Below are 27142 nucleotides of genomic sequence, written 5' to 3' on the forward strand. Positions count from 1 at the left end.
GGTCTAATAAGTTGGTTGCTCCGAGTCGGAGAGGCGAGATACAGGCATCTCGCGATCACCGGATTAACGCGTCATAGTGGCTGTGATGCACCACGTGATAGACCCTGATCATGTTCCAAACCATTCTAGTTTCTCTCATCGTGAAGGCCCATTGGGCTCGACACGGACCTACAAGGTCTCTCACCATCTAGATCCATTTTGTTCTCCTGATGCGCACCCGAAGTAGGCTCTTCTTCCGAATCGGCAGTCAGTTCTTTCAACATAAATACTCAAGTCATGGCTAAATTTGCTAACGTCGCATCTCAAGCAATATGGCATCACTCCTCCAAGAATCGCAAATCCCCAACCTACCAGGATCCTCTCAGCTATCACATTCGAACATTGGTCTTCTGAAACGGCGCATTGCAGAGCTGGAAGAAGAAGTGGTCACGTTGAAGGGTACTCCCCAAGTCAAGCACCAGTGAGTTTAATAATGACTCTCTCCTTGCTATCATCTCCATTTATTCTTTTAGAGAGTCATTCAAACAGATGGGACGTGCTCTTCCCCGTGTGATGTCACCCTTTGACAGTGTCCGGAGCATCGTGGATGAGAAAGTCTGACTGCCAGCAGATTGAAGAGGATTCATCTTCGGACTCAGACGAAGATTCTGCTCTACCTACATTGGAGTAAGTCATATTGTTCATTAATCTTTAAGTGTCTACTAACAGTATCTACTGTATACTACAGACAAGAGAGACTCTTTCGAGGCTACAAGGCAATGATCGAGAGCCTTGGGCCTCGTATTGAAAAGTCTCTTCTAGGCAATGAGACCACACCTGGTGAATTCAATGATATCTGCACCTCGGTAAGCCCTCTATATTTGAGTTAGCATTCCGTAGTCATCTAATTTCAATTGAAGCTCAGCAACGGTGCCAGCGCTGCCAGAACGGTTGACACTCATTGTCTTCTGGTGAAAGTGCCCGAGTGGATCAATCGCTCAATCAAACTCACTGATATGCAAGAGGAGTTATTGGATACCGAGAGTCGCATTGGTCGTGGTTTTGACCATTACATCACGGGAGCCTTTCTGTGTCCTATTGAGTATGATTGGTCGGATCCAGAGTATGTTGTATGGCCACTCAAAGATCTATATTGACATCCCATCATCTAGTGTACGTGCAGCAATACAGAACGGTGATCCGCAGTACCCAGTTACCGCAGAATCCTGGCCTCGATTCCTGTTCCCTGACCCTGAAAAGGACCACAACGATAACGATGAAGGTTTTGCGCAGTCTCCAATCTTACAGAAGGTTATTCAATGGGCTATCTCATTTTGCTCTTACTGATATTCTCGACAGGCTTGGAAGTGCCTCATGACATCACCCCAATCTGCAGACGAGATTGATCTCAATATGCCGGTCTCTCGTGCCAAACGACAGAAGAGAAATCCACCACATTGTGTAGCTAATAATGTTGGTTTGAAGTCAGTGACCGCACGGAGTATCGCCTATGTGGCTGTACAAGCTGGGTTCTTTGATGCTTCTATCTAGGGTTGCGTGCTCATCTTAGCTATATAGCTTCGGATTGCGTTGACGCAGAGCGGCTGGCAACAAGTTGATGGTGATTTCGACTATCACGTCTTCTTCAACAACATCGTGGATTACTTTGAGGATGCCCCTGGACCTATTGCGGAGGCAAAGGCAAAGGCCGTATTGGAATGGTGGACTAAGTGATTCCCCCATCTGATGCGAGATTACCTACTGATGTTCTGTTTCCTAGCAGTGTTTTCAAGACTGGAAAGACTCAACTTTCCCAGTCCCTTCCTAACGGCGGCTCTGTCAAGCGATTAGCAGCGAAGAGAGAAGAGCAAGAGCGAGGAGAACATACAGTATAAAGTTCGAGACCAATTTATATAAATGATGTACCAATATTCTGTGCCGTGATAACAAATGGACTGTTTCTGAGTTTCTCAAAAGTTTCTGCGAATTTCTCCATGAATGACAATAAGCATAGTACCAAAAACTGTTACAATACATTTACGATGTTACAGACTCACTATAATATGAGCTCATGTTATACCTGCCTATGGCATCAAGTAATGGTACTGATACCTTTCGAAGCCTGATATGCATTACTGACATAAGAAATACTCATAATGATACATGAAGAATTATCAATCCTCCACGCTTCATATGGGCATATAAGCTTCGCGCAATTATTTCGGACGTTGCCAAGCATTTTGAGCCTTGCCACGGGCTTATATGGGCGTATATATTTTTGTCCGATTCGCTGATGAACCGCTGCTTCGACATTGGCTGTTCTCAAACTCAGGGGGGAGAGAGGGGGGGGGGGGCACTTCCGGGTTCTCGACGCACGCGGGATGTACTTGAATAGGCATATCACGGGTTATCGAGCTGGACCTCCCAGCGAGGGGATAGTGGGGATTTCGCTATGCACAGAGGCGTTTTGATGCTACCGCGTATCATGATGGGCCCCGAAAGACGTGTTATGTGAGAGTTGTGAGGATGCGGGCGGGGTTCTGAGTGGTACCCTGAAAATGTAAATAGTATCTTCCAAGTCCGAGTCGGGATGGATTGAATAATAAGGATAAGGGTTACTTGAAGGCCGGGGCTATGATTTCTTATCATGCCCTACGTAGTGGATGGGCATGCGGATACGGAAAAGAAGGTAATTGGTGAGAGTGGAATGGAGTCATTTAGGTTTCTGCTATGGTGTGGTGTGGATTGGGTTGCGGGGTGGAGAACAGTACGGGGCAGCGTGATACCGGACCCATACCCGTTTTTCCATTGGTTGTTTCATCGATAGTTGAATGCAACTTTGGCGTACCTTATAGTCGAATATTGTGAGGAACCTCGTTTGCATCGAAACAGAGAAACGGGAAACAGAATTGGAATGTGGTTTCGGGTTACCTTCAATTCTATACGGTTGGCTATCCGTATTGAGATTCTCTCTCGGAGGAATGGCGTTTCACTAACTTCCAAAAGGACCTTTTGCCGTATCGTAGCTTCTTGGGCAGAGCGGGTGTACACGTCCATCGTTAGCCTTGAAATCCCCCCCTCAACATACTCAACCAACGACGCCGACGCCCGTAAAGTTCTCCCCACCGAGTTCTCCATTGACGACTAACACTGCAGCACCCCGACCCCAAGACCTATCCCAAGTTCGCACACATGGAAGCCTTCCGGGGTGTGGGATCCAGGATTTTTTTGGCTGACCCTGGATTCTAGGGGCGGTTTACCTGTATTGCCATAGGAGTAAGGACGCCCTGGTTCTGCCTTTATGGTCAACGCCCCAAATTCCAAGCGTTCCTGGCGCCAGTCCCAGCACAACATTCTCATCGATCTTTATACTATGGATCGGACCCACCGCCGCCCGAGGAAATTGGCAGAGTTGTGTGGTTGGAAGGCTGGGATGGGTTAGTAGTAATCGTTCAAGTTCCTCTTTCCTCTGTGTTGGTTGATTGCTCTCAAACTCACGGGAGGAGCTTCCGAAGCGGGCATGATGTACTTGAATAGGTATCTCACGGGTCTGGCGAGAGCGGGGGATTCAGCGGTGTTCATCACATGTTTTGATGACCGTGTATCGTGATGGGCGAAAGACGTGTTATGTGAGAGTTTGCCGAGCGACGAGGATGCGGATGAGGGCCTGAGTGGCACGCTGAAAGTGTGTAGAATACAAATCAGTGATAGATTATCTTCCACAGACGTGAGCAAGGATATAAAGCTGAATTGAATAATAAAGATAAGGGATACAAGCAAGGGCTATGATTTCCGTTTTACTACGCGTTCGGTTAGAGCTTCGAGTGCTCCCTTGGCGTCGCTATCGGGTAGAGGTGCCAGGACGTCTCGGGCTTGCTTGGCGTATGCAAGAGCGAGATCGCGAGTACGTTCTACGCCTGATGACTTGCGCACGTAGTCCCTGGCCTGTTTTTTATGAGAAGGGTACTTGGGTGAGAGGAGAAGGGAGGCGTACCAGCTCGACATCGCCTGGTTGGGCGAATTTTCGTTCGATGAGAGGTCCGATTTCGGGGTGTTCTTCCCATGCGAATAGGGCAGGACCTGTAGCGAGTCCGAGTTGGAGATCGGCGCCTCCGGGTTTTCCGAGTGTTGCTTCTCCGGCTTCGTAGTCTAGGATGTCGTCGACGAGCTAAGAGAGTGTGAGCGAGTAAAGAAACGAGAATGAGAATTACTGCACCTGAAAAGCAATACCCAAATTCCGACCATACGCATAAGCCACCTCTCTATAAACCTCACCCTCCACACAACCCCCAAGCACGACAGCGCCCCTCGCGCCCTTGGCCATAAGACTCGCAGTCTTCATATAAGTCTTCTGCAAATAGACCCTCCACGCATTCGCCGGTGCGGGGGCCTCCTTCATCTGGAGGATCTCCCCCTCGACGAGGTTGGATATGATGCTCGCGATAAGTTCGACGACCTCGGGGTCTCCAAGACGCGCGAGGGCGGCGCTGGCGCGTCCGAGGATGAAGTTACCGCCGAGGACGGAGAGCTTGCTGCCGTAGGCGTGGGGGGCGGAGGGGACGCCGCGCCGGAGGGGGGATTCGTCGATGACGTCGTCGTGGAGGAGGGAGGCGGCGTGGATCATTTCGACGATTTGGGCGAGGCGGGTTTGGGTGGGGAGGAGGAGGAGGGGGTTGGGTGTGGGTGTGGGTGTGGTGGTGGTGGGAGGGTGGAGGTCCCATTTTTGGGAGAAGGGGGATGTTTTGGTGGGGATGCTTGGGTTAAAGTCGTTGAGTACGTCTGGGCGTGATAAGGGGAGGTCGAGGTCTTGGATGCCTTCCTGCCGCTTCTGGTTCCAGTTTTTTCCGAGACCGTTTGTTGCTTGGGCGAGTAAGAGGATAATCAGTGGTCTGAGCTGCTTTGAGGGTTGGAGGAAGTAGTATTTCGCTATTTCGTCCAAGGCTGGGCTTGAAGAACCTAGCAGATCGAACAGGGCTCCGCGGACTTGGGCGAGTTGGTCGGAGACAAGAAGGAATGGATCGGGACGCGTGGTGAGTGCGCGTTTGGGAAGGAGATTTCTACATGGTGGCGGTGTTGGGAAGGGAATGACTGTGCGAGCGATGCTAACTGGCCATCCTCGCATCTGAGTCCGTGTTCGTGCTTACCGAGTAAAAATGATGTCGCGTTGGCGAGAAATTTCGTATGCCGCTTATCTTATCAGCGTGGGATATTCTTTCTTATTAGGGAGTGGAAAGTATTATTAGTCCAGCATATCATCTATTTCTTCCGCATCTCCAACTCTCCGATTCGGATTCCTTGGATCCCCAGGCCCACGGGGAGTCGAAGAACGCTAAAACCCATTTATCAACAAGCAAGCGAAACAAAGACTCTGATTCCTACTCACGAGATAGTCCCCTTTTGACGGACGCGTAGCAGGGTCCCTTTCAATTATGAGCTTGGGTACCGCAAAGGGCCCCGTGGAGGATTTTCGAGCTAGAGATTCGTATAGGCGGGTCGCGCGACTGTGTCTGACGTCCTGAAATGGAAACGGAAATGAACATGGGAGTGGGGTGGGGCGGGGGATACGTACTACTGTGGAACCGATACGCTGTTTCGAGGGGTATCAGCGCGTGGAGGATTGATAGTGAATGAGAGGGAAGGATTATGATTATACGCACCACTGTTACGTCTGGTATCGGCATAGGGGCGTCTTTCCGAACGTCAATCGCTGGGGGGAGGATATCCTAGTAGTGTCCATCCATCCATCAGCCACGTCTAAGGTGGGAATTACAGGAATCGTACCTCTGGCAGGTCTCGATCCCAGCGCTCGGGTTCGGGTTCCTACACAGTGAGCGACATAAGCAAGCAAGCGGAGCGCGACTTACTTTGGGAGGTTTTCGAGGTCTCCGGGACCTCTCGTAGGGCTCTATTTTGAGGAAGGTTATCTGTGAGCGTGGGGAGGGGTCGCTCTTTGGGAAACGATCAGTATCTGGGACGTGTTAAAGAAAGCTAGGGCGTGCATACGGATGTTGAGCTGCCTTCCTGTTTCGAAGAGGGTCAAAATGGGAATGAATGGCCGACTGCGAGAGGAAGGGTCGTACCGGTTTTGTATCTGGGGACGATGGCCTTTGTCGAGTGCTAGGTGTCATGTCCTTTTGTATGTCATCAGGCCGGTGGAAGACTACGAAAGACAAGCAACGTACCTCTCCCTCCAGTTCAGATTCCTTACATAGCAGCACCGTAGACGTAAACGCGAGAATCGATAATCAATACTATTAAGGATCGACCCACCTTGTACGGGGTCCGAGGTTTACTCGGTCTCTTATAAACAGTCGAATGTAACCCATGCCTAAGGAAATTTATCTGCGGGCCCTCATCCTGGGAGGGTTTGTCTTCAGCGTCGTACTGATCTTCCAGTAATTTGATCATGGGGTTCGCGGGATCTCGTTTCATCTTTTGGATTTTTTCCTGAGAGACAGGTGGTGAGGAAAGGTAAGGTGAGGAATGGAATGAGCTGGTGAACCTCTACCCCTTGCCGGAAAGTCTCCCGCCATGATTCCAGTCGCTGCCTCTCCTTGTCGCTGAGGCCGGGGATTTCGTGCTCGTTGAATTTTGGGAAGGGAGGGATGCTGAGGTTGGGGTTTTCGCGTGATTCCGGTTCAGGAGGCGCGTTCTAGATAAAGGAAGGATGAGATGAGCTGAGAGGGTACGGAGGAGAGAGACTTGCCTGTCCAGCGGCGAGAGAGAATTCTCGACGATGATTCAGGCTGCCTTGGCGGTAGGATGGGATGGTGCGTGTGTAGTCTTCGTCTTCGTCTTCGTCCTCTTCGATATCGGAGTCTGATGCGAAGAGTGCATCATAGACTGCTTGCTCCCCAGCTTCGTCGGCCTCTTCGACACTCTGGAAAAAGAAGATAAGGGATTCTACCAGCAGGTTGTAGGGACAGGACGTACCGAGGCAGGTTCGGGTTCAAGGTCCTCAAGCCCGCCATCTTCAGAGTCCTCGTATATGTCGTCGTTTGGGTTCTGTCTTGAGGGCGACTTTTCGTGCCGTTGTAAGGAGACAGAGTGGGTTATGAGGAGAAGAGGACTCACGCTCGAAAAGGTGTCCTGTTCCTCGATGTCATGGTCGACTCCTTCGGGCCGTCTTGAAGTACTAGACCTCTGGTATTCGCTCTGGAGACGCGTCAGAGAACTCGTGCTTCTGTGATGGAGAAAGCACACACCTTTGCGTTCGAGAGGATGTGAGGGTTCCGTACGTCGTCCTTGTACTATTGAGCGCGTAAACTTTGGTGAAAGAGACGAAAATGTAGAGAGCGCACCACGAACGGATCGTCTATTCCCTGGATATTGTGTTAACGGTGTGAGAAGGGATCAGAGAGAAACAGACAGACCTTGTCCCGCGCTTCCCTCTCGCGGAGCCACATCTCACGTTTAGGAGGCTAAAAATTAAATCCCCAGTCAGAAGCCCAAATCCACATTACCACACACACGACTCACCGGAGGATGCCTCGTCGAAATCCTCAAATCCGGAGGCAGCAGCCTATTCTTCTCCTGCACCTTCTTCTTCCACGCCTCCACGCGTCTCGCCTCGAACATCTCCTCCGGGTCGGGATCTGCCACCTCCGCCGGTTGAGAGCCGGGTACGACCCGCCAGCGGTACATCTGCGTGGCGTTGATAGGCCCGGGGTGCTTGACGTAGAGAGCGTTGGTTTTTGTCCGTTTGGCGTCGCGGTCGGGGGTGAGGATGATTTTTTCGACTTCGTTGAGGCGGAGCATGTCTTCGAGGATTACCTTTTTGAGGTATCTAGGGTAGGGGGGTGGGTGGGTGAGTGAGGGTGGGGAGGGGGAGGAGGGGAGGGGGGGATAGGCGTACCTCATGGACCGGACGGGGTGGTCTGCTAGTGCTGGTTCGGGTTTGCCGTATTCCCCGCCGTGGACTGGGGGACCCCGGGTGTGCTCGGCTTGGAGGGGTATGAGGTGTGTAGGGAGCTTTTCGTGTGGGTATTGCCGGACGATCTCGTTGAATAGCTGTTGGTGGTGCATCCCGAATTGGGGCTCCTTCATTAGGACATTCCGGACGAGTTGGCGAGCCTGGAATGTGCTCCAGAAGAGGTAAGATTTGACGCGGCTCATTGCGACGCGACAAGGGTGGAGAGTTAGAAATAAGTAACGAGTGATTCGATCAAGCCACGTGCTGGAAATTTTAAGCAGCCCCGGCTCCCTTCCTTTTCCTCTTTCTCTTTCCTACCATCATCGTGGGCCTTTGCTCATATCCCCCCCTTTCTTCTTCTTCTCTTTTTTTTTTCGTTTTTCGTTTCTACATAAACAAAGTGCATATACAATGTCCCAAGATGTGGCGGAGCAGAATATTCAGATGTGGAAAATCAAGAAACTGATCAAGAGTCTTGATTCTGCTAGAGGGTACGTCCTTCCTTCCCTGCTTGCTTGTTCTTACGATGCTGATTTACTTTTCAGAGCAGGAACGTCCATGATCAGCTTGATCCTTCCCCCAAAGGTCCGTCAGTCCATTCGTCAGTGTAACCATCCATCGTGTGGTAGTAACCAGCACTATCCCCCCGCAGGATCAAGTATCCCGAGCATCCGCCATGTTAACCCAAGAATACGGCACAGCGTCCAACATCAAATCCAGAGTCAATCGCCTCTCCGTCCTCGCTGCCATCACCAGTACCCAACAGCGCCTCAAGCTCTACAATCGAGTGCCCCCCAACGGCCTCGTGCTCTTCGTGGGCACCATCCTAACAGACGAAGGCAAGGAAAAGAAGGTCTCCTTCGATTTTGAGCCTCACAAGCCTGTTAATACGTACGTTCCCCCAATAAAACCAAAAAAAAAAGCATCCTAATCACCCGACCTCCAGGTCCCTCTACCTCTGCGACAACAAGTTCCACACCGAAGCTCTCTCGGAACTTCTCGAGTCCGATTCTCGCTTTGGGTTCATCGTCATGGACGGAAACGGTACCCTTTTCGGGACCCTCGCGGGTAACACCCGTGAAGTAATCCATAAATTCACTGTCGACCTCCCCAAGAAGCACGGTCGAGGTGGTCAATCCGCACTCCGTTTCTCCCGTCTTCGTGATGAGAAAAGACACAACTACGTGCGCAAGGTGGCCGAGCTGGCCGTGCAGCATTTTATCACCAACGATAAAGTCAACGTCACGGGCCTCGTGTTGGCGGGAAGCGCCGATTTCAAGACGGAGCTCAGTCAGAGTGATATGTTCGATTTGAGGTTGGCGGCTAAGATTATTAAAGTTGTGGATGTTAGTTATGGTGGTGAGAATGGGTTTAACCAGGTGGGTTTGGTGGGTTTGTGGGGGGCATCGTGTTCTAATCATTGGTTTTTTCAGGCTATCGAACTCGCTGCAGAGTCTCTTGCGAACGTCAAGTTTGTGCAGGAGAAACGGCTCATCCAAAAGTACTTTGACGAAATTAGTCAAGATACGGGCAAGTACTGCTTTGGCATTGAAGACACCCTCAAGGCTCTCGAACTTGGAGCCGTCGAGACTCTGATCGTATGGGAGAATCTAGATATCATGCGTTACATCCTTCGTAACGCCGCTGGAGGTTCGCAATCTATTACTTACCCTCCTTGTCCCCACCACTAACCTCGCCCCTTCCTTCCCCCAACAGAGGACATCATCGTCTACCACAACAAAGAACAAGACAAAGACCGCACCAAATTCCTCGACAAATCCACCGGCCTCGAAATGGAACAATCCGAAGAACCCCAAGCGCTCCTCGAGTGGTTCGCCGAAAAGTACAAAGAGTTTGGCGCCAACCTCGAGTTTGTGACGAACCGGTCGCAGGAGGGGGCACAGTTCGTGAAGGGCTTTGGGGGGATTGGGGGATTGTTGAGGTACAAGGTTGATTTTACGAATTTGGCGACGGTTGATGAGGAGGATGAGGACGAGTTTTATTCGGATGATGATGATATCTGACGGTTTTGCTGGCTCTTAGGAGCCCCGTCCTTACAGGGTACGTCGGGCGGGGCGGGTGGTAGGGGAAGCGATGGCGACGGCGACGTGGAATGGTACGACCGAGTTGGGAACGTGAACGTGAAATCTCGTTTTTGTCCTTTAGGGTGAGTGCTCTGTGTTATTGGTGCCGGTGTGGTGTGGTGGCTGATCGTTGTTCTCTTCGTTGTAGGGCAATGTTTGAAGCACACGCTGTGTGTCATGTTGTACTCGACAGATAAATGTATGATTTTGTATGACTATATGTGCTTTACATCGCAAATCCAGGTCTTTCACGTTTGAGGGAAATGATTAAGAAAGACATTGGTTCTAGGTTAGGTAGACGATGATTTGATTTTTTGGGGGATCGTGGCCGGAATGTTGTTAAACTGAGAAGGATAAGAGGCGATCATCAACGTGATTCGTTCGTCGTTGCTCTGACACTCAGCACTATCCTTTGTTTTTGCTTGCCTCGGCCTCTATTACCCCAATGATCCTACTTTCATATGGTCCCAGAATCACTGCTAAACATTGCTGAATCTCTGATGTGTTGAAACACAGACCATAGTCGGCTGATGCTGTGACACCGAAAGAAACTAGTCCGAGACATCAATCCGCCGCATCGTTTCTGGTGACTTCGGACATGGTATGGGTATCGACATCACCCTGGCGTGGCTCGATAATCTGTCGCAGTAGTGACCGATTCTAATCACTCGTTACTGCGTTACGGATATTCCTCATAGCTGAGGTTAAGATATAATAAACTTCCGTTTCATTGTCACGGTGAGGACAGCCCGGGCAGTGAGCAGAAGGATGTTATGGTATGTCTGTTATTTCGTTAATTTCCTCATTTCTGCTGCATTCAGTCGTCAAAATGTATATCCCTTCCAAAGTCCGAATTGCTGTGCTAAACAGAATCATCTTTGTTACCTGGTATGGACTCTTTTCCCTGAAATGTTGGATGTGACTGACCTGTCACCTTTCGGGGCGTCTGTGGGGCATTTTTACCCCCTGAATTAGATCTGAGCAGTCCCCGCCTATTGGACACGCTCTCATCGCCCTGCTCTATGACTTGACAACATAGTCAGACTTGTGCTCCGGAATTTCGGCAATGACCCAACCCTTTGGACAACGTGTTTGAAGCTTGAAGTTTCCAAGGAAGCGGCGATATAAGTAGTCAGGTTATGGACGGATTGCAAGAAACAAGTTGGTTTCGGTCAATCCCGATAGCGCACTTGCACTGATCGCTCATTACTCAGGGGCAGCGCGTTCAGCTAGGCGCAACCATCTTGTATAGCTTACCCATGCCTCCTTTACGATGCTACGCCGAATCTGACGCATCCTCGAAGCAAGCTGTAGGGCAGACCAAGCCGGTGCACGAAAATTTTCAATCGACCCCATGTCTTTTAATTCATTATGAGGACCCCTTTGCGTGTAACTGAACAGACAATGACGAGTCTTGGGACAGCAGTAAGACCTGGGGAGGGAGAGGCTTTTATTAAAAAACTGTCGCCTGTAATTACATGCGTTTTGTCAAAAAACGGGCCCTATCCGTTGACCAGTAGGCTTTTCGGCTAATCGAAGAAAGGCCAGGGAAGACGAGAAACTGCGATGCCGTATGATTACTACTGTAGTTGAACTTTTTGCAATATCGGAGACATGGACTGATGGTTTTGTGACGGCTTTGTGACGGCTTATTTGCGAACCTCAGAACTACTGTAAGGTCGTATCAAAAGATTGCTGATAATTTGGAATATGGATGGAAGTAATGAATCAATACGATGAGGGAAGGAACCATTCCGAGCCCCGGAAGGCTCTTCAAATTTTACACGCAAACTGTTTGGTTTATCCTCTGCTCACTCTTCACCGGCAGTCGCTTTTGCATATGAATTAGTCCTTTAGTCTGTGCATGCATAACGTCTCCATGTTTTTCATGAGACTCAGAGAGATCCTTCCATCGTCTCTCCTTGCGTAAAGCTATCGACTCCAGTTTCAGAAAGCCTGTTGAATTTCTCTGTGAGTTCTCCAGCGTTGTGGATAGCGGCCCAAAAGACATTACCAAACAGAATATCCTGAGAAACGCACGCATTCGGTGGGCAAAGCTAGTCTTTTTTGTATGATCGTCACCGCCAGCAGGTGGCGAGGTGCCGTTACGTGGCAAAACATTCTCAGAAGGCCGGATAGATTTTCTCTCCCTGATAATCCGCGTTGACGTACAGCCCTCTGCTCCTGAAATTGGAAGGTCCAGTTGCAGTACTGATCTCCTTTGAGAAGGGCGCCTCCTTCTGTTGGGCCATCGCATCTCCTCCGTCGGATAATGCCGGTTATCCGTACTGAAGAAATATGCTTCTTCAGGACATGATGCTGGGGGACGAGCATTAGCAACATCAAAGCCTGCTTGTATTTTACTCTTGTCAACATCCGTCTCAAGGACCTCGAGGTCAGGACAGGCCTCCACAGTCAGGAAGACAGCACAAGGATTCGCCCCTTTCATCTCAAGCGTCCGCACACCAGTGAAAGGACGACAACGACAGGGTTTCCTAGTTTTGTCTGCATGGTAGAAGTGCTGCTCTGAGGCGTATGCGTATCGGTCACGAGGTGAATAGTCAATATCCGTTGTATCGTACGTAAATATCAGCCGCAAGTGGCCATCCTTGTGGGCGTTAATGAAAAGGCCCTGGATCTGGATATATAGCCAGGAAGGATATCCTTGAGCGTAGTTTTCGAATAGCATGGTAATCATGGGACATCGCGTGATGTTTCTGACAATGAAGTTGGCTCGCATCACTGTTCCAAAGGTGGGTCCGATGGTAATTGAACGACAGTGACGGACTAAGTAATCGTGGAGAGAAAATTGTGTTGCGTTGATGGTTAAGATACGAGGCGGTTGCTGAGGGTATCTATAGGGAATGGTGAGGTAGTAGGAGTAGCTTGGCGATACGAAGTAGATGTCCGTCAATGATTCTCGCAAAAAGGCAAACAACCATTGTGATGATATGCATAGGGATGTTTTCATGAACGCGAGGCGGTCTTTATTGGTAAGGGGGAGCTTCCACGCCTCGTGTATGATAAGCTCGATGACCTCTGCGGGTAATATGGCAGCCATGGGAGACGGTGAATAGGGGCCAAATCAGTGGCGGTGCCTCTGAGCATGCAGAGCTATTTCAAATTTATGTTAGGCTGGACTTGGACGTCGCCAAGTTACAAGTATGCAAGCTATTTCGACCCGTCTTCTCTGTTTCATGACATCGCATTAGCCGCAAGAGGACTATTCTACATCACCAACACTTATGTTGGACACTAAGTAATGTGAGTAAAGCAGGGGATTGATTCCTTTTCGCAATACCTAAAATCGTACAGAACCACTCGTCATTTTCCTTTTCTATTGAATATCATAGGCTGTCGCCTCTGGTGGAAACTCGTGCAAGTCTTCAGAATGCCTAGTCTCCAGAGGTGCGTTGAGCCCATCGCTATTGCCGTATTCCAAACCAAAAGTTCGATGTTCCATTGCATGGTACATCGGCTACTGGCATGTTCACTGTCTACTTTTGAGCATGGTGTATTTGAAGCACCAAAGTTTTTATTCCAAACATGCGTAGTACATTCATTACTTATTTTACGGGCCGATTCCATTCTCACATGCTATCCTCTTCCCTTGCGGTCTCACTCGCAATTACAGTAGACCAAGCTGTTCTGGATTCTGTTTCTTGGGCCTTCGATTTGGTATCCCTACCAATGGGAGGAAGTGGTATTCACGACCGAAGAGGGAGCGGTCAGCTGTATACAGTGCTGGTAGCTGTATGAGGAGTCGGGAGAGAGCGGTTTCGTGGCGAGGATAAAGCAGTGATGAGTAGTCTTTGGTATTAATCGTGGGACAGATTATTGATTTTTGGTCTTCAGAAGATATTGTATTTCAACACTTTGTCGGTGGAATAATTTTCTGAGGCAACAAGTCTGGACATTTGAGCAGCATTTTACTGTCCGTGGAGAAATATGCTGTCGCGTGTGCGATACTTGCCAGGCTTATATCTATGCTCTCCGGCCGTCAACGACAGGCTGTTGTCTTGCGGGGCTTCTACCTAGAGCTAGTTGCACTCATCTCCGTTAAACGTATCTGCATTCACCTTGAAATAGAAGTCAGACGAATGCACTGTCACCGGTGACTATTTTTGCTCCACCCCTCCCGCCGGTATCTTGACTATAATGGGACGTGCTTCGCTGTCTCCTTCTTTATTTTCACCACAACCTACCGCTCGGAAATTTCTCTGATGAAATTGAACATCCTATTCAAGGCCGCCACCAAGGAAGCTCGCGAGCTCATCGCAGCAAAACCCTTTCGCCGCAACAGATTCAGTACCTTCTGGCGCGCCGTTTGGGATGGGAAGCTTTCTGAACCCTCGCGGTCCCTTATCAAATGCCCGCCTATCGATGAGCAGGATAATGAGGACGAAGAAGAGGGCGTGATGAGGGCGAGGGCAGAGGCAGAGCCGCCACAACCATCGTCATCGTCAATTCCGGTTATACCGAGCGGAGAGATCAGCAATCCCGAATCTCCCTTGCTACCCAAAGGCGAGTTTCCAGATGCTATACAGGCGAGTGTCTATTCCATGCTTCACACTACTGGTTCATACGTAGGACTAAAACGAGACCTTCATTAACAGCGTCCTGCGTCAATCTCAATACCCAGTTGTGGCTTCGTGGCTGACGTAGTTAGGGTAACGGCGCTACTCAGTCCAGTAATGAAATTGGCGGGAGAGTTCCTGGACGACCTCAATGATACATATAAGCAGGTAAAGGTACGATCAACCATCGTGGTCGACGAGCTCCCGCAAATCATATACTCTCACAGGGCCAGATTATAGAAGTCGAATACCTGACGAAGAGGATATACCGGTTTACTTATACCTTGGGTGCGATACTTGGAGAGCATGAAGGGTCGCAGAAACCCTACAAGACAGCATCCAGTCGCAACCCGGCGTTCAGCAGGGCGTTCAATGAAAATCTCGAAGAAACCCTACGGGGTTATACCTTGTACGTCTTGGAGTATCGGCTTCTGTCGTGGCGTTTACTTCTCATTCTTGCGCAGGATGACGGTGGCGCTTGTTGAAGGTCTTAAAACGTCAGTCAACCTTGGTGTATGGAAGAACCGAAATGGTATCCAAGCTCAGTTGTATTTTACTCGAGAAGAGTGGGGAGTCATCAAAGCCTGTATCAAGGTAAAGATTTCGAATTCGACTTTTTGTCTTCTTCACTAACCGTCACATGCAGGTGATTTTGGCCTATGTCCGTTCGGATACATCCACAGGACTTATTTTAAATGAGCTCCAAAGGCCACGAATGCCACGGCTTACATATCCTACCCGAGTGTTTTTGCGTTCACAGAGTTCACAGACCGCAGAAAATGCCATCGAGGATGAGGCCTTCCTTCGAGGTACATATATTTCCTGTTGTGCGCTTGAAATGCATGCACTGACTACTACTTCTCCTGGCACTAAGGCAAGATTGTGCCATTATGGCTTGCGTGTGGGACTAGGGTGGGAGATGTTGCACTACTTAAGAATGATGGCACGATCGAGCACATTACGGACATATTTTCACGTTGGCTGTCGACAGGACCTTCGACAAGTTCCTTTAATATCAATATTCGAAATTCTCAGGGGTGGTGTGTTTTTCTTCGTTTTGGCATAGTCTGTTTTTTTAACATTGAAACGTAGGGTGACTGATATTCCCACCGAGAATTACTCGGTCAGTATTTCTCGGCCAAGATTTGCAATGGCAGGAGACGCTGTACTCGACCTCGCTCACGAATGGCTGAGAAATCATGGAGAGTCGGTGTTAAAACACTGCAGTGGTGTCGATAGGGAACCTCTAATAGTTGGTATGCTCTAGTGTTATTTGAATATTTTTCTCGTGTTTACCATTTCATGCATAGTGACTGGGACAGTTGAGGCATCGGAGTTCAATATGAGCTTCCCGAAAGTCCCTATTCCTAGTTTTAAGGTAAGCAGAGGGCATGTTTCCAGTCAACACAGCTGACTATTTCAAATGAAGACGTTCTCAAGAAACTCCCGCGAGGAAAAGTCTGAGACGCTCCAAGTCGTTCTCATCTCTGTCATCGAATACGAGGATCATGTCTCCCGCCGGAAAGATGAGAAGCGCCCATCGCGGGCAGGAGATATGTAAAGCTCAGAGTTATTGCATTTAGCTAGTATCACAGACTATTATTCCTTCTTATCCCAAACTTCTTTACTTTACTACAGCTCTCTGTCCAATTCGTACGCCAACTTTCCCTATATTCAGTCTATCCTTTTTCTATGAAGTGGTGGACCATCGCAGGGCGTGGTATCGCCATTATCCTACACGGAATAGAACTGACTTGGATCCTAACAGGAGCTCGAGCTCAACTTCATGGACGACGAAAACAATGTCCGTAATGTCTACTTCACCGCGCCCAATATGGTCACTTAGCCGGCATACAGCCAGACATTGAGCCCTTGCCACGTTTGCTACTGGGCTCGACCGACCAGTCCATTTTGGGATCCAACTCGTCTCTCGCTACTACTGTGTATTCATACCGGCTTCGTGCCGGCACTCTCCAAAGAAGAAACTGTCCAAGAGACTTGATTAGCGTCATTGCCAAAATCGACAAAGATCTATAACAGGACTATTATTGGTGCTCCTGGAGCTCAGTCTGCTGTCTCGTTGCCTGACACCTTGCCAATCTACAGTCATGCTGTGCTGAAAAGCGGAACCCAATATCCTACAGACGTATTGGTGTGTACGATAGCCAGCGAGGCAATGAGGTCACCGACATCGGTTTGGAAGACCTGCTTGTCCGCCGAGTTCCCGATCCCGCCTTGCTGGCTGACGGTGAGGTCTTTGATGTGCGCGAGGACAGCTCCTGTTTTCCTCGGGCGGAGCCGACGTGTGAGGATATACCTGTTGGGAGTGAATAAATGGATGCACACTGGGGAATGAGAAGAGCGTACTAGCGTAGAGGATCGCCAAGTTTGTTTGGGTGTACTGCTCGATTGGGATGGTTCGTAAGACGAAGAATCCCCGGCAAGAGTAGAGCTCGCGAGCGAAGGTGAGGAAGGGGGGAACGTCTCTTTGCTGATGTAGCCTAGTGGGTTTTCCTGTGCCTAGCAGAAATTAGGCTGAGTTAGAGCCACAATTCGAAAAATGAGGGGGGGAGACCTTTGAAATACTGGTGCGCCCGGTTGATCTCCTCCAGCTCGGCGTCGCGAAGTTGGTACACCCACTGGTCCTCGCTCGTCCAGTCTTATCCTTCCCAGATGATAGGTCCTTCCACACGAGGGGGGAATCCCTCAGGGAGGGAGGGATCTTCAGTCACGGTACTTGGCTTCGTCGGAGTGGTACGAGATGTCAGGTTGCTTCGAGTCCGAGTTGTCAATACCCATAACTCTTCCTTGCCTGTCCGCCCGTTTCACTTGACGCGCCCTATAAATAAGGAACACGGGTGAGAAAAACCCCAGGGGCCAAGATGAGGGGGCGATGTATACCCGACCTGCAGGGTGGGATAATTAAAGATTGGGTAAATTAGCACTTGTGAAGCATGTCTTGTATAATGAGAATTCGATAACTGCCTTCTCACACGCCAGGGGTGGGTCTTGCGAATTAAGAGGTAAGGTGAACTTGACGCTGCTTGGTACTGGGGTTAGGAGCCCGCACAAGGGCTCTGTCGGAGAAATTTGAGAGACTAAAATCGTGGGCGGTGATTAAGCATGTATGCGATCGGGGGGTAAATGGGAATATGGGGGATCAACGTCTCCGAGTGTCTGGTACGTATACGTGTCCGGTAAACGTAACCGTAGGCTTGGTCTGAGGGAAAGTATGGGGAGTCGAAGTGAGCACGATGCGTCGCAGAGGGCTTTGGAGAAGGTGGTGGTGGGTTCGACTTCTTGTGGTTCTGGAGGTGAATCGTGGAGTGCTTCGTCGACGTAAGAAAGCAAACCTGCTTAATTGTTAGCGCTGGGAGTTGGTAGGAGTGTTGCCAGGGCCGGACGGTCTGAGATCGTTCATTTGTTCGCAGGCTAAGCGCTAATGATCCATCCATCCGAAGGGGGAGCCGCATCTGCAGTGGTGGCTGAGTGTAAGAATACGAACGCGTCATCATTAGGTTCCCGTTTCTCTCTCCGACAGGCTTTAGGAATGATGGTTTTCATTTGAAGCTAAGGCTAGTGCATGCCGGAATAAACGCGTGTATAATCAGCTGTTCGTACTCGAAGTCCTAGGATCGGTGGTTTACTCCTTGACTTGCGGCTCCGTTCGGTCTGGCTTTGGTAAATGGATGTACACCTATGGAATTGATATGTATCCGGGTCAGTGACTTGACAGAAGTGGACAGTACGAATCATACGAGCTCTCTGATGGTACTATTCTCCTCTTTTTCCAGTTTGCAGCCGGGTTACTGTCAAGGTTAACGTGATCAGACCACCATTAACGTTGACTTGACCTAGCTTTAGCAGCAAATATACATGATGTTGCATACAGCTATGAAACCGTCCAGTGACCCAAACAAAGCGAACAGCACGAAGCTCACCATAAGCAGGTCATACAGCCTCCACAACATCTTCCTCTCCCTCCTGTTCTGGCTCTGCAAACACGGTGGAATCATCCTTTGTTGTCGGTTTGCTATCGAACGTCAACACCACTCAACGTCGACTTTCCCCTCGTCTCGTACGTGATATCTCCATCCTCCTCCCCTCCGTACCCATCTTTTAGAACGAGGTCCTTGCACCGCCGCATATACGCTCCCAAGGCTGTCTTGCGTGTTATGCAGATGAGGTTCTTCCCTTCTTTATGCGCTGAACGTGGGCCTGTGGCAGAGACGGACGCTGGGACTATCGGGAAGGGTCTCGGTGCTGAGAGTCGTCTCCTCTTGCGCTGTGTTTCAGGTTCTATAATCGTATAGTCATCAGCAGTCGATAATTTGACACGCTTTTGCGGGATTCACGGGAGTCATTCTTGCGCTTGTTTGGCGCGGAAGCAAACAATGACCAATTGAAATTGCGGCATCAAACCGACCACGTGTGACAGCGATCGGTGCACGGACCACGTTTGCCGCTTTTCCTCTCCCTCGACGTCAACAGCGACGCTCGGACTCTCCTCTTGCCGACGACGACATATTCATCATGGACGTCGACGTCCCGTCACAAACTCCGAATACTGAGCCTGTCCGTGACACCGAGCCGAAAGGATCAGGTTTACCCGGCAATCAGAACCTAATATCCAGCCATGGGACAGCTGGCGATTCTTCCATGAAAACGGCAACCGCACCGGAGAACGAAATCTCCAAGGAGATCTCCGTGAAGGATACTGGCGTCCAGCAGCCTCTTACACCGATCCCAGTGACGACAGAGGCCAGGTCGGACTCGGTTGCTCTACTGCTGCAGCCATCGAATCCTATGGTAGTCGACGTCTCCCCCCCTTCGCCACCCATGAATACTCCGGAATCCCGTCCGCTCAACGTGACAGATGCCCTCAGCTACCTTGATGCTGTCAAGGTCCAGTTCCAGGACCAGCCGGACGTCTATAACCAATTTCTGGACATTATGAAGGAATTTAAGAGCCAGCTGTGCGTAATCCGTGATCTCTCCCTGTTTTTATCCTCACAGGGAGCACAGGATCGACACACCAGGTGTTATACAGCGTGTATCCCATCTTTTCTTCGGCCACCCGCAGCTCATCATTGGATTCAACACTTTTTTACCGGCGGGCTACCGTATCGAATGCACCTCGGACGGTTCCACGCACAATCGAATCACCGTCACCAACAGTGACGGAACCGTTATCCTTTATCAACAACCTCCCATTCTTCCTTCGGGTGAGTGCCACTTGTATTCGGGAGAGACTATGGCGGACAGACGCCTCGAGTCCATGCGTTGCACCATCAGAATGTCATATATTAGTTATTTCCTGCAGGATTTAATTCTTACTTCCAGCGCTGATACCTCCCATAGATCGACATCCCGAACCTCCTTTACCCCCAAGAACCCCCGATCCCAAAGGTCTTAGCCTTGATTTGGATAAGCAGATAATGGGCCCTGCTTTCAATTATGTTCAGAAGATCAAGCAACGATGTGACCCAGACACCTACAAGCAGTTCCTTGACATTTTATCACGCTATCACAAAAAATCCGATAACATCGATGAAGTGTGTGTCTTCGGTTTATCACTATCGGATCCATAATTCACAAGGGACGTAGGTATCCAAACAAATAGCCAGACTTTTTAAAGATGACCCTGACCTGAGGGCCGACTTCCATATTTTTATGCCAGAGTCAGTCATGATGGACGAAGGCAAGAGAAAGGTTGATGGAGGACACCTACTTCCGCAGAAGAGAAAGAGGAAGGTTGGTAGAGAAGGAGCCGAAACCGTCGTCGAGCAGTCCTCACAAGGTATGTCCACTTTCATTACTGCTGTAGCTGAGCTGACTTTTTATAGGTTAAAAAACTGAAACCCACTGTCTCCCAAGAGATTCCTTCCACATTCAAGTCCGAACGGCGTCATGCTCTTCCTCCTCCGCTCCCAGACGACTCGCGCTTCTTCGACCGCGTAAAGCAATCAATCGATAGCCGAGAATCGTACAACGAGTTCCTCAAAGTTGTCAATCTCTTCACTCAGGGCATCATTGACACGGGACGGTTGGTCAAAGAAAGCCGAACTTTCCTTGCAGGAGATGGCGAATTGATGCGGCAGTTCAAGGACATTCTGGGCTGGGACGAAAAGAAGGAGCGGGACTATCATATATTCGAGCAAAATCAGCTCTTCGGAATGACGAGACCTATCGTAGCCGGTTTCCAAGATCGACCTACTAGAATGGACATGAGCATGAAGTACGGCAGCTATCGTAAGCTGCATCCTAGTGTGAGCGTTCTCTTGTCATCTGGTGGATCCCCCTGCTCATGCATATCCAGGAGGCTCATGTCACTTGTTCCGGACGCGACGACATGTGTCGTTCGGTGCTAAACGACGAATGGGTCTCTCATCCAACGTGGACAAGCGAAGATCCTGCTATGGTATCTCATAAGAAAAACGTCTTCGAAGAAGCCCTCCACCGCAGCGAGGAAGAACGCCACGAATATGACTTCCATATCGAGGCCATCGTTCGCACGATTGCCATCCTCGAACCCATCAGCAATAAAGTTGCACAGTTAAGTGCGGACGAACGAGCCACCTTTAAGCTGAAGCCTAACCTAAATGGATCAGCAAAGGCGATCAATCACCGAGTGATCAAGAAGATTTGGGGTCGAGAGGCAGGACTGGAGGTGATTCAGGCGATGCAGGATTACCCTTCACAGGCGATTCCTCAAGTGCTTCTCCGGCTGAAGGCCAAGGAGGAGGAATGGAAGCGGGCGCAGAGGGAGTGGAACAAGGTGTGGCGAGAAGTTGACGCGAGGAATTACATCAAAAGTCTCGACCACCAGAGCATTACGTTCAGGTCGATAGACAAGAAGGCTACCTCGGTCAAGTCCTTCGTCAACCAGATTGAGGCAGCGAGGGAGGAACAAATGGCGAAACGCGCGTCGTTGATTGATCCCCTTTTCGCTAGAACTCGACCCTCCCATCAACTAGAGTTCGTAGTTGAGGACCTGTCCGTGATACAGGACGGACTAAAGCTGACGTTCTCGTTCTTGGACCGCACTCAAGGGCAGATCGCACTCACGGATCGTAAACGGATAGAGCAGCTTCTCCGCTCGTTTGTTCCGCTATTCTTCGTTCTGGATCCTGTGGTGTTCAATAACGCTTTCCAAGTTGTCCAAGAGACTGCGGATAGTGATGTGAGTGATGCTAGCGATGCGGAGGTGTCGAGTGTTGGGAGCTCGAAAGGGAGTGGTAAGGGGAGGAAGGGAGGCACAGGAGCGGCTGCGGGTGACTTGAGGAAGAAACTGCTCAAGAGTGAGCAAGCTAAATCGACGATCCGGAAAACTAGAGCGCAAGAGGCAGCGTCTCCTTCTCTTTCCAGAGTGCCGTCGCCCGTGCCGGCTGAAGGTAGTCCAGCTGAAGGCCAGCAACGACGTGTCAAGAACACTTTCTTCACGAATACCCACTTTTATGTTTTGCTTCGGCTACTCGAGGTGCGTTGGTTGGACATTTCAGGTCTCACAGCTTCTGATGCCATTGTCGTGATAGGTCATGTATACGCGTCTTTTGAAGTTCCGAAACATTTCGAACCAGCTTGCGACGGAGGGGCCACAAAATAAAGCACCCCTCATCGTTACCGGACTTTCGCCTCAGGCTACCGCTTTCATCGAGAGCATGAGCAATCCTAATGCGAATGCGAGCCACTTTTACGAGCTGATGCTCGAATCTTGCGAACGCTTGTTTGATAATGAAGTAGAGCAGCCAGCGTTTGAGGAACAGATGCGGCTTATGTTTGGAGTTAAGGTACGTCTTCTTCATTCATTAGGATTCGATGGTATGGCTGACGATTACTCTTCAGGAAGCCTTCAAGATCTTTACCATCGACAAGCTGATCGGATCGATTATCAAACAGGTAAGACTGATTGTTTCCTAATGATGATATGTGTTTTATGTGTCCGACAGGTCCAAGTAATCCTTGCCGACTCCAAGAGTCAAGAGCTACTAGAAACTCTGAAGCGAGACCGAAGTATTCCTTCACTCACGACACAAGACTACCTGAATAGTCGGCATAACGCCGAAAAGGTGCTTGGGCCGGACGAGAATCTGTTCCGTATCGACTGGGTAAGTTCTTTTCGCACTTTTAGATCGTAATACGGAATTGACGGGATGGGATCAGCTGCCGGAATCTAAGAAGATGACGATGCAGTTGATTGGGAAGGATGATTCCAGCTTTGATGATTCGGAGGTATTGACTGGGCGGTGGCAGGCGTACATAAAATCCTATGCTCAGGTGAGCTATGAATATTTCTTTAATCGCTGTCTATGATCCTCACCTTGCTAAGCAGACTGGTCCGACCACCGATGTACCCCAAACGAAGATCAGGCGGCCATTCCTACGAAAGTGAGCACAGCCTCTCCTTGAAACATGTCAGATGTTCATTCATTCGTCACTAGAAATCTGCCGGCTACTATTCCAGCCGAAGCGAACATCAAGACCAGTGATGGTTTGAAGATCAAAGTGTGCGTTCGTACGTATCGACTGTTCTTCGTGTCGGATTCGGAGGATTATTTGTGGAAGATACGGCAGCAGGAGGATGTTCAGAAGGCGACGGAGAACCTGCGGGCCAGGAATGTCCTTCGGAAGAAATGGTTAGAGAATTCCTCCAAGCCGGAGCCTGTGCCTTCATAATTGACGCTGTGTATGTGCTATATTTTTGCTGTGGTGTAAACGCGTATTAGATCATATTGTTAGTTTTGCTTAAATCATCTAAGACTGTCTTGTCCCACCGCGTTTGATCTACTGCTTTAAACGAGAGCCACCCAACTGACAGAATAACTTCAAGTTAGAATTACATTTGAATGGAGCTAAACGACATCGAAATGGATGAGCCGTCTGGTGTCCCATATCCCTCACTAGTTGCGATTGTAACTAAAGGCGTCGACATCTCTAGGTGCTTCTTCAAGAAACCAACTGCCGGAAGATTCTCATCGTATGTCAAGTTTAGACAATTTCTATCACAGAGAGGTAAGTATCAGAAGACAAAATCGGAGAAAGCTTGTTCTCGCGACTTGAAATTTCCAGAGTCAAGTTTGCGTCAGAGCTAATCATCAGCAATATATCAGTAACACTACTGATGACGGCCCGCAGGGTACCAGTGATCGACCACAGGCTCGCTACAATTATGAGTCTACGAGCTCGCCATGCTTTCAGAACGAAGGACTTGAAAACCCATCAGGACAAGCATATTTGGATTTTGTCACCCAATCTCATTGCTGTAAATGGTCAGACAGATGGATGCATGGGTATGTTGTGGAAGGCTGATTCCACATCAAATACAGATACTTGAGTACCTTCTGGCGCCTTTGCCACTAGAAGGTAGCATTCGGAGAAGGTCCCCCATGCATACTGAACCTTCTTTGAATTTATCACCGTGTTTATAGAAGTTGTGGAGGGATTTAGTGGAATGCTGTGAGGCAGAGGGTGTTCATGAGTTGATGGGTACTCTTCCGTGATAAGGTCAATTGCTTGCAGATGAATTTGTTTTGCTGTGCGGGGGAAGGTGATTTACGATGACCCTGAGCTTCCCGTACGCGCAAACGTCCATACATGCGTCTGTAAGTGCACATTTCGAAGAGTACTTAGTATAGAGCGTGGTTAATCCGTTCAGCAGTATGAAAGGCGTGTGAAGAAATGGGTCACCAATAATGAGCACAGCAGGCAACACAGTGCCATGGGGAAGATGCAGATGGGCGAGAGGTGGCTGTGTCGTTTTTCTCGGGCCGGACTGAACTCTTTTTAGCAGAGGCCACCACCATGCGTCGGCGGCTATTCAGCACTTGTGCTGTACGGTTCCATGAAAATCCTCTAGTGAGAGATATCCGTGATGTATTGTATCGATACATCCCGACTGATTTAAAAGGGTCTTCCCAGACAGAAAACGGTGCCTCCGCAGATCCCACGGAGGACGGGTCCTCCAGCGAAGAGAGGCGTGCCTAATGTAAAAAAGGTTATTGTGGTTGCTAGTGGGAAGGGAGGGGTGGGGAAGAGTACGGTTACTGGTATGTGTGGTTCGTTGGTTACTTATTAATGTCTTATGTCTTCCCCAAGTGAACTTGGCTTTCGCATTGGCGATGCTCCCACAGCGGTTGCGGGTGGGTATCCTGGATCTGGATATATTTGGACCGTCGGTGCCTACGCTTATGGGTCTGTCTCATGTTGGGGAACCTAATCTCACTGAATGTGCGTACATATAACTTGACGATTTGGTGACGATTTAATGGTACTGTAGCTGGTGCGCTCCTGCCGGTGACGAACCATGGACTATCGACGATGTCAATGGGGTACCTCTTACCGAAGGGCGTCGATACGGCATGTAGTATGGCGCGGGCTGATGGTACAGAAGGCCGTTCAGCAGTTGTTGTTCGACGTGGATTGGACGGGGGGAAGTGGGGGACGCGGGTTGGACAGTTCTTGTGGTGGATATGCCGCCTGGGACGGGTGATGTCCCGTTGACACTCGGACAGCTGGTTAATGTTGATGGTGATTGCATTATGACTGTTCGGTTTAGGTTAAGGCAACTGACGTGAAAGAAAGGTTCGGTTATTGTGTCGACGCCGCAGGATGTAGCTCTGACGGACGTGAAGAAGGGAATTACAATGTTCCGCAAGGTTTCGGTGCCTGTGAGCCGTCTCTTTTCATTGGGCTAGCGCGTTTTACTTATGGGTTCAGGTGACCGGTCTGATATTGAATCAGTCCCATTTCATCTGTGGGAAGTGCTCGACACCTCATTACCTTTTCGGTTCACCAGAGAGGTTTCACGAGGCTGCAAAGCAGATGGAGGTGGATATACTTGCCGAGCTTCCTCTGGTGCCGGGTGTCAGTGAAGGTGGCGATTCAGGAACACCATATACGTTGAGTGGGCGAAATGAGGACGAAGCTGGAGGAAAGGCTTGGAATGAGGCAATGAGAAGTGTAGCAGAAAAGGTCTGGGCGGCGTTGCAGGGATCTCATGTTTCCTAGCCTAACTGCGAGAATTTATGCATATATTCCAATTTTTTTTGCTCGAAAATATACACGATTCATCCAAGGTAATTAACCCCCGCGATGGACCTGGTATCATGAAATAAGTAGTCTATATATTAGTAAGAAGTCGTTACTGCTCCTTTTTGTTGCCTTTTAACTGCACCTCCAGTAGAGGGTCAAGGCTCTTTTCAGGCTGGCGGTAAGAATTGCCGACCCTGTCTGCCCAGGTGAAGTACTGGCCGTAGTTTACCGTGAAGTATATGTGGTGGAGGGTGTGGTGGGCAGGACCGTTAATGACGGTCTCGAGTGGATGGCCGGTGACCATGTCGGAGTCGTGGATCAATATGGACCAAAAGTTGACAAAGACGAAGAGGCCGAGGTAGACCATGCGGTGGAGGGGGAAAGAGGAATACGAAGAGGTGGTACGGGACGGATTGGAGGTAGCCGTCGACGGGGTGGAAGGCGTGTGAGGACCAGGGGGATGGGACTGGGTGATGGAGGTTAGTAGGTGGTATTACTTTCGGTGAGTGGTAGGAGGACGCACTGATCCATTTGTGGTGGGGTTTGTGGAGGACCTTGTAGATGAAGGGGACGTGCAGCCATCGATGTACCCAGTAGATGCAGTAATCAGTGAATAAGAGGAATCTGTCTGTCTGTTAGTACCTAGGCCGGATGCGGACACTGATTACTTACAAGGGGATACTAGCGAACAGGTACGGCCAGCCATAAGTATCGAGGCCATCGTACAGCTTGCTGTACCCCAGGACTTCAGCTTCGAACCATGGCAGGGTGAGGAGAGTCATGACAGGGAACGCCCGGACACTGGTCATAATTTCCAGCCGGACTTGGTTCGGCAGGAATTTTGGATGGCGCATCATGTCATGATTGAAGATGAATCGATACGAGAGCCACGCGAAGATGAAGTAGAGCGCGAAGATACCTATGAGGGTGAGCACGGAGAGAGAGATGATTTGGCGGGGGATGTAGTCGCGGGGCCATGATGAAGCTGGGGGAAATGTCAATGGTAGCTCCCATTGTTGTTGCTCGAAGGTAGTGGTGTTTGTGTAGAGAGGGAGGATGTGCGCCCAGACCTTGTCGAGCAGGAGGTCGTCGGCGGTGCTTAGGACGAAATCCATGGTGATGACGGTGGCCTTCGGTCAAAGTCTTGCTTTTATCAACTTAATATTTCTGTGTCGCACCACTTTTTTGGTCACGTGTTTCCCGAAACGAATCTGGATTTAGCAGCGTTTCTTCAGTCTCGACTCTCGACCAAGTGTCGTCGTACGACATTTGCAGTAGCATGTTTCGTGCAGTTGTTCACTTTCTCTCTTTTCCATCAGTCTGGGCTGCTGGGTTCGACTAGCTGCTGGTCTACCGCGTTTGATTACCGTGTCAGCTCTAATGTTGCCCGGTGCCGAGGCGCAGTCGCTTGGAGACATTCCCTTCAAGAAGGTTGATCGCAATACATTCAAAGCGGTGATTACCGATTTTGAGTTGGCTTTCTCTACTTGTAGATGCATGCCAAGTGTATCCTCGTCTTCAAAAGTGCGTGTATTATCCCTTTATTCCTTACCTTCTCT

General features: G+C 49.7%; 10 protein-coding genes across 10 annotated transcripts; 4 read left to right on the forward strand and 6 right to left on the reverse strand.

Moving 5' to 3' along the window:
• Positions 1-3688: 3688 nt before the first annotated feature.
• EV420DRAFT_1338187 (isoprenoid synthase domain-containing protein) lies at positions 3689-5134 on the reverse strand. The gene is made up of 3 exons (XM_060468895.1): positions 4196-5134; positions 3974-4147; positions 3689-3924 (listed from the first exon to the last, which is right to left on the reverse strand). Exons 1-3 carry the CDS (start codon positions 5099-5101, stop codon positions 3763-3765), a joined length of 1242 nt encoding a protein of 413 aa, XP_060327298.1. The 5' UTR covers positions 5102-5134; the 3' UTR covers positions 3689-3762.
• A 29-nt stretch (positions 5135-5163) lies between these two features.
• EV420DRAFT_1563509 (uncharacterized protein) lies at positions 5164-8173 on the reverse strand. The gene is made up of 19 exons (XM_060473937.1): positions 7835-8173; positions 7459-7765; positions 7353-7400; positions 7281-7301; positions 7185-7229; positions 7054-7134; positions 6913-6999; positions 6686-6859; positions 6482-6631; positions 6250-6426; positions 6162-6182; positions 6060-6110; positions 5983-6000; positions 5844-5927; positions 5761-5799; positions 5637-5702; positions 5549-5566; positions 5363-5494; positions 5164-5308 (listed from the first exon to the last, which is right to left on the reverse strand). Exons 1-19 carry the CDS (start codon positions 8092-8094, stop codon positions 5219-5221), a joined length of 1869 nt encoding a protein of 622 aa, XP_060327299.1. The 5' UTR covers positions 8095-8173; the 3' UTR covers positions 5164-5218.
• On the forward strand, positions 8162-10277 carry EV420DRAFT_1312491 (peptide chain release factor eRF1/aRF1). The gene is made up of 7 exons (XM_060468596.1): positions 8162-8382; positions 8437-8476; positions 8544-8782; positions 8838-9270; positions 9325-9541; positions 9608-10058; positions 10124-10277. The coding sequence occupies exons 1-6, from the start codon at positions 8303-8305 to the stop codon at positions 9913-9915; spliced, it is 1317 nt and encodes a 438-aa protein (XP_060327300.1). The 5' UTR covers positions 8162-8302; the 3' UTR covers positions 9916-10058; positions 10124-10277.
• Positions 10278-11755: 1478 nt separating this feature from the next.
• EV420DRAFT_1646659 (uncharacterized protein) lies at positions 11756-13036 on the reverse strand (the record flags this gene model as incomplete). The annotated part of the gene is made up of 1 exon (XM_060477939.1): positions 11756-13036. One exon carries the CDS (start codon positions 13034-13036, stop codon positions 11756-11758), a length of 1281 nt encoding a protein of 426 aa, XP_060327301.1.
• Positions 13037-14661: 1625 nt separating this feature from the next.
• On the forward strand, positions 14662-16421 carry EV420DRAFT_754958 (uncharacterized protein). Its single transcript, XM_060483358.1, has 7 exons — positions 14662-14726; positions 14780-15146; positions 15199-15361; positions 15427-15592; positions 15645-15808; positions 15863-15930; positions 15982-16421. Exons 2-7 carry the CDS (start codon positions 14859-14861, stop codon positions 16111-16113), a joined length of 981 nt encoding a protein of 326 aa, XP_060327302.1. The 5' UTR covers positions 14662-14726; positions 14780-14858; the 3' UTR covers positions 16114-16421.
• A 237-nt stretch (positions 16422-16658) lies between these two features.
• On the reverse strand, positions 16659-17351 carry EV420DRAFT_1482926 (uncharacterized protein; the record flags this gene model as incomplete). Its single annotated transcript, XM_060469933.1, has 3 exons — positions 16659-16897; positions 16920-17072; positions 17285-17351. The coding sequence occupies 3 exons, from the start codon at positions 17349-17351 to the stop codon at positions 16659-16661; spliced, it is 459 nt and encodes a 152-aa protein (XP_060327303.1).
• Positions 17352-18585: 1234 nt separating this feature from the next.
• On the reverse strand, positions 18586-18846 carry EV420DRAFT_1274908 (uncharacterized protein; the record flags this gene model as incomplete). The annotated part of the gene is made up of 1 exon (XM_060467873.1): positions 18586-18846. A coding segment is annotated over one exon (261 nt), but the record flags the coding sequence as incomplete, so codon positions are not given.
• A 239-nt stretch (positions 18847-19085) lies between these two features.
• Positions 19086-23228, forward strand: EV420DRAFT_1646662 (histone deacetylase complex, SIN3 component; the record flags this gene model as incomplete). Its single annotated transcript, XM_060477940.1, has 12 exons — positions 19086-19528; positions 19578-19777; positions 19914-20107; positions 20160-20306; positions 20399-20821; positions 20872-22032; positions 22088-22342; positions 22398-22451; positions 22502-22660; positions 22716-22829; positions 22885-22940; positions 22994-23228. 12 exons carry the CDS (start codon positions 19086-19088, stop codon positions 23226-23228), a joined length of 3441 nt encoding a protein of 1146 aa, XP_060327305.1.
• Positions 23229-24289: 1061 nt separating this feature from the next.
• EV420DRAFT_1563545 (P-loop containing nucleoside triphosphate hydrolase protein) lies at positions 24290-25582 on the forward strand. Its single transcript, XM_060473938.1, has 7 exons — positions 24290-24407; positions 24460-24598; positions 24648-24779; positions 24829-24899; positions 24940-25015; positions 25134-25219; positions 25269-25582. Exons 1-7 carry the CDS (start codon positions 24354-24356, stop codon positions 25557-25559), a joined length of 849 nt encoding a protein of 282 aa, XP_060327306.1. The 5' UTR covers positions 24290-24353; the 3' UTR covers positions 25560-25582.
• Positions 25583-26725, reverse strand: EV420DRAFT_1563548 (fatty acid hydroxylase). The gene is made up of 4 exons (XM_060473939.1): positions 26256-26725; positions 26107-26207; positions 25976-26049; positions 25583-25863 (listed from the first exon to the last, which is right to left on the reverse strand). The coding sequence occupies exons 1-4, from the start codon at positions 26696-26698 to the stop codon at positions 25693-25695; spliced, it is 789 nt and encodes a 262-aa protein (XP_060327307.1). The 5' UTR covers positions 26699-26725; the 3' UTR covers positions 25583-25692.
• Positions 26726-27142: the final 417 nt, after the last annotated feature.

The sequence above is a fragment of the Desarmillaria tabescens genome, assembly GCF_030435595.1.
Source record: "Desarmillaria tabescens strain CCBAS 213 chromosome Unknown EV420scaffold_36, whole genome shotgun sequence".
NCBI classification, from domain to species: domain Eukaryota; kingdom Fungi; phylum Basidiomycota; class Agaricomycetes; order Agaricales; family Physalacriaceae; genus Desarmillaria; species Desarmillaria tabescens.

Excerpts from the sequence above, each read along its gene's own strand:
- EV420DRAFT_1338187 (XM_060468895.1), bottom strand. The coding sequence starts at position 5,101 with ATGCGAGGATGGCCAGTTAGCATCGCTCGCACAGTCATTCCCTTCCCA. Across the intron at positions 4,148-4,195 it reads ATTTGGGTATTGCTTTTCAG|CTCGTCGACGACATCCTAGA; the intron begins GTGCAGTAATTC and ends ACACTCTCTTAG. Across the intron at positions 3,925-3,973 it reads AACCAGGCGATGTCGAGCTG|GCCAGGGACTACGTGCGCAA; the intron begins GTACGCCTCCCT and ends CATAAAAAACAG.
- EV420DRAFT_1563509 (XM_060473937.1), bottom strand. The coding sequence starts at position 8,094 with ATGAGCCGCGTCAAATCTTACCTCTTCTGGAGCACATTCCAGGCTCGC. Across the intron at positions 6,183-6,249 it reads AACCTCGGACCCCGTACAAG|GAATCTGAACTGGAGGGAGA; the intron begins GTGGGTCGATCC and ends CTGCTATGTAAG. Across the intron at positions 5,703-5,760 it reads GGGATCGAGACCTGCCAGAG|GATATCCTCCCCCCAGCGAT; the intron begins GTACGATTCCTG and ends GGACACTACTAG.
- EV420DRAFT_1312491 (XM_060468596.1), top strand. The coding sequence starts at position 8,303 with ATGTCCCAAGATGTGGCGGAGCAGAATATTCAGATGTGGAAAATCAAG. Across the intron at positions 8,477-8,543 it reads GCTTGATCCTTCCCCCAAAG|GATCAAGTATCCCGAGCATC; the intron begins GTCCGTCAGTCC and ends ATCCCCCCGCAG. Across the intron at positions 9,271-9,324 it reads GTGAGAATGGGTTTAACCAG|GCTATCGAACTCGCTGCAGA; the intron begins GTGGGTTTGGTG and ends TGGTTTTTTCAG.
- EV420DRAFT_754958 (XM_060483358.1), top strand. The coding sequence starts at position 14,859 with ATGAAGGGTCGCAGAAACCCTACAAGACAGCATCCAGTCGCAACCCGG. Across the intron at positions 15,147-15,198 it reads TCATCAAAGCCTGTATCAAG|GTGATTTTGGCCTATGTCCG; the intron begins GTAAAGATTTCG and ends CGTCACATGCAG. Across the intron at positions 15,593-15,644 it reads ATTCGAAATTCTCAGGGGTG|GGTGACTGATATTCCCACCG; the intron begins GTGTGTTTTTCT and ends ATTGAAACGTAG.
- EV420DRAFT_1563545 (XM_060473938.1), top strand. The coding sequence starts at position 24,354 with ATGCGTCGGCGGCTATTCAGCACTTGTGCTGTACGGTTCCATGAAAAT. Across the intron at positions 24,408-24,459 it reads GGTTCCATGAAAATCCTCTA|GGTCTTCCCAGACAGAAAAC; the intron begins GTGAGAGATATC and ends CTGATTTAAAAG. Across the intron at positions 24,599-24,647 it reads GGGGAAGAGTACGGTTACTG|TGAACTTGGCTTTCGCATTG; the intron begins GTATGTGTGGTT and ends GTCTTCCCCAAG.
- EV420DRAFT_1563548 (XM_060473939.1), bottom strand. The coding sequence starts at position 26,698 with ATGGATTTCGTCCTAAGCACCGCCGACGACCTCCTGCTCGACAAGGTC. Across the intron at positions 26,208-26,255 it reads CTGTTCGCTAGTATCCCCTT|ATTCCTCTTATTCACTGATT; the intron begins GTAAGTAATCAG and ends ACAGACAGACAG. Across the intron at positions 25,864-25,975 it reads CCGTCCCGTACCACCTCTTC|ACCGTCATTAACGGTCCTGC; the intron begins GTATTCCTCTTT and ends CATCCACTCGAG.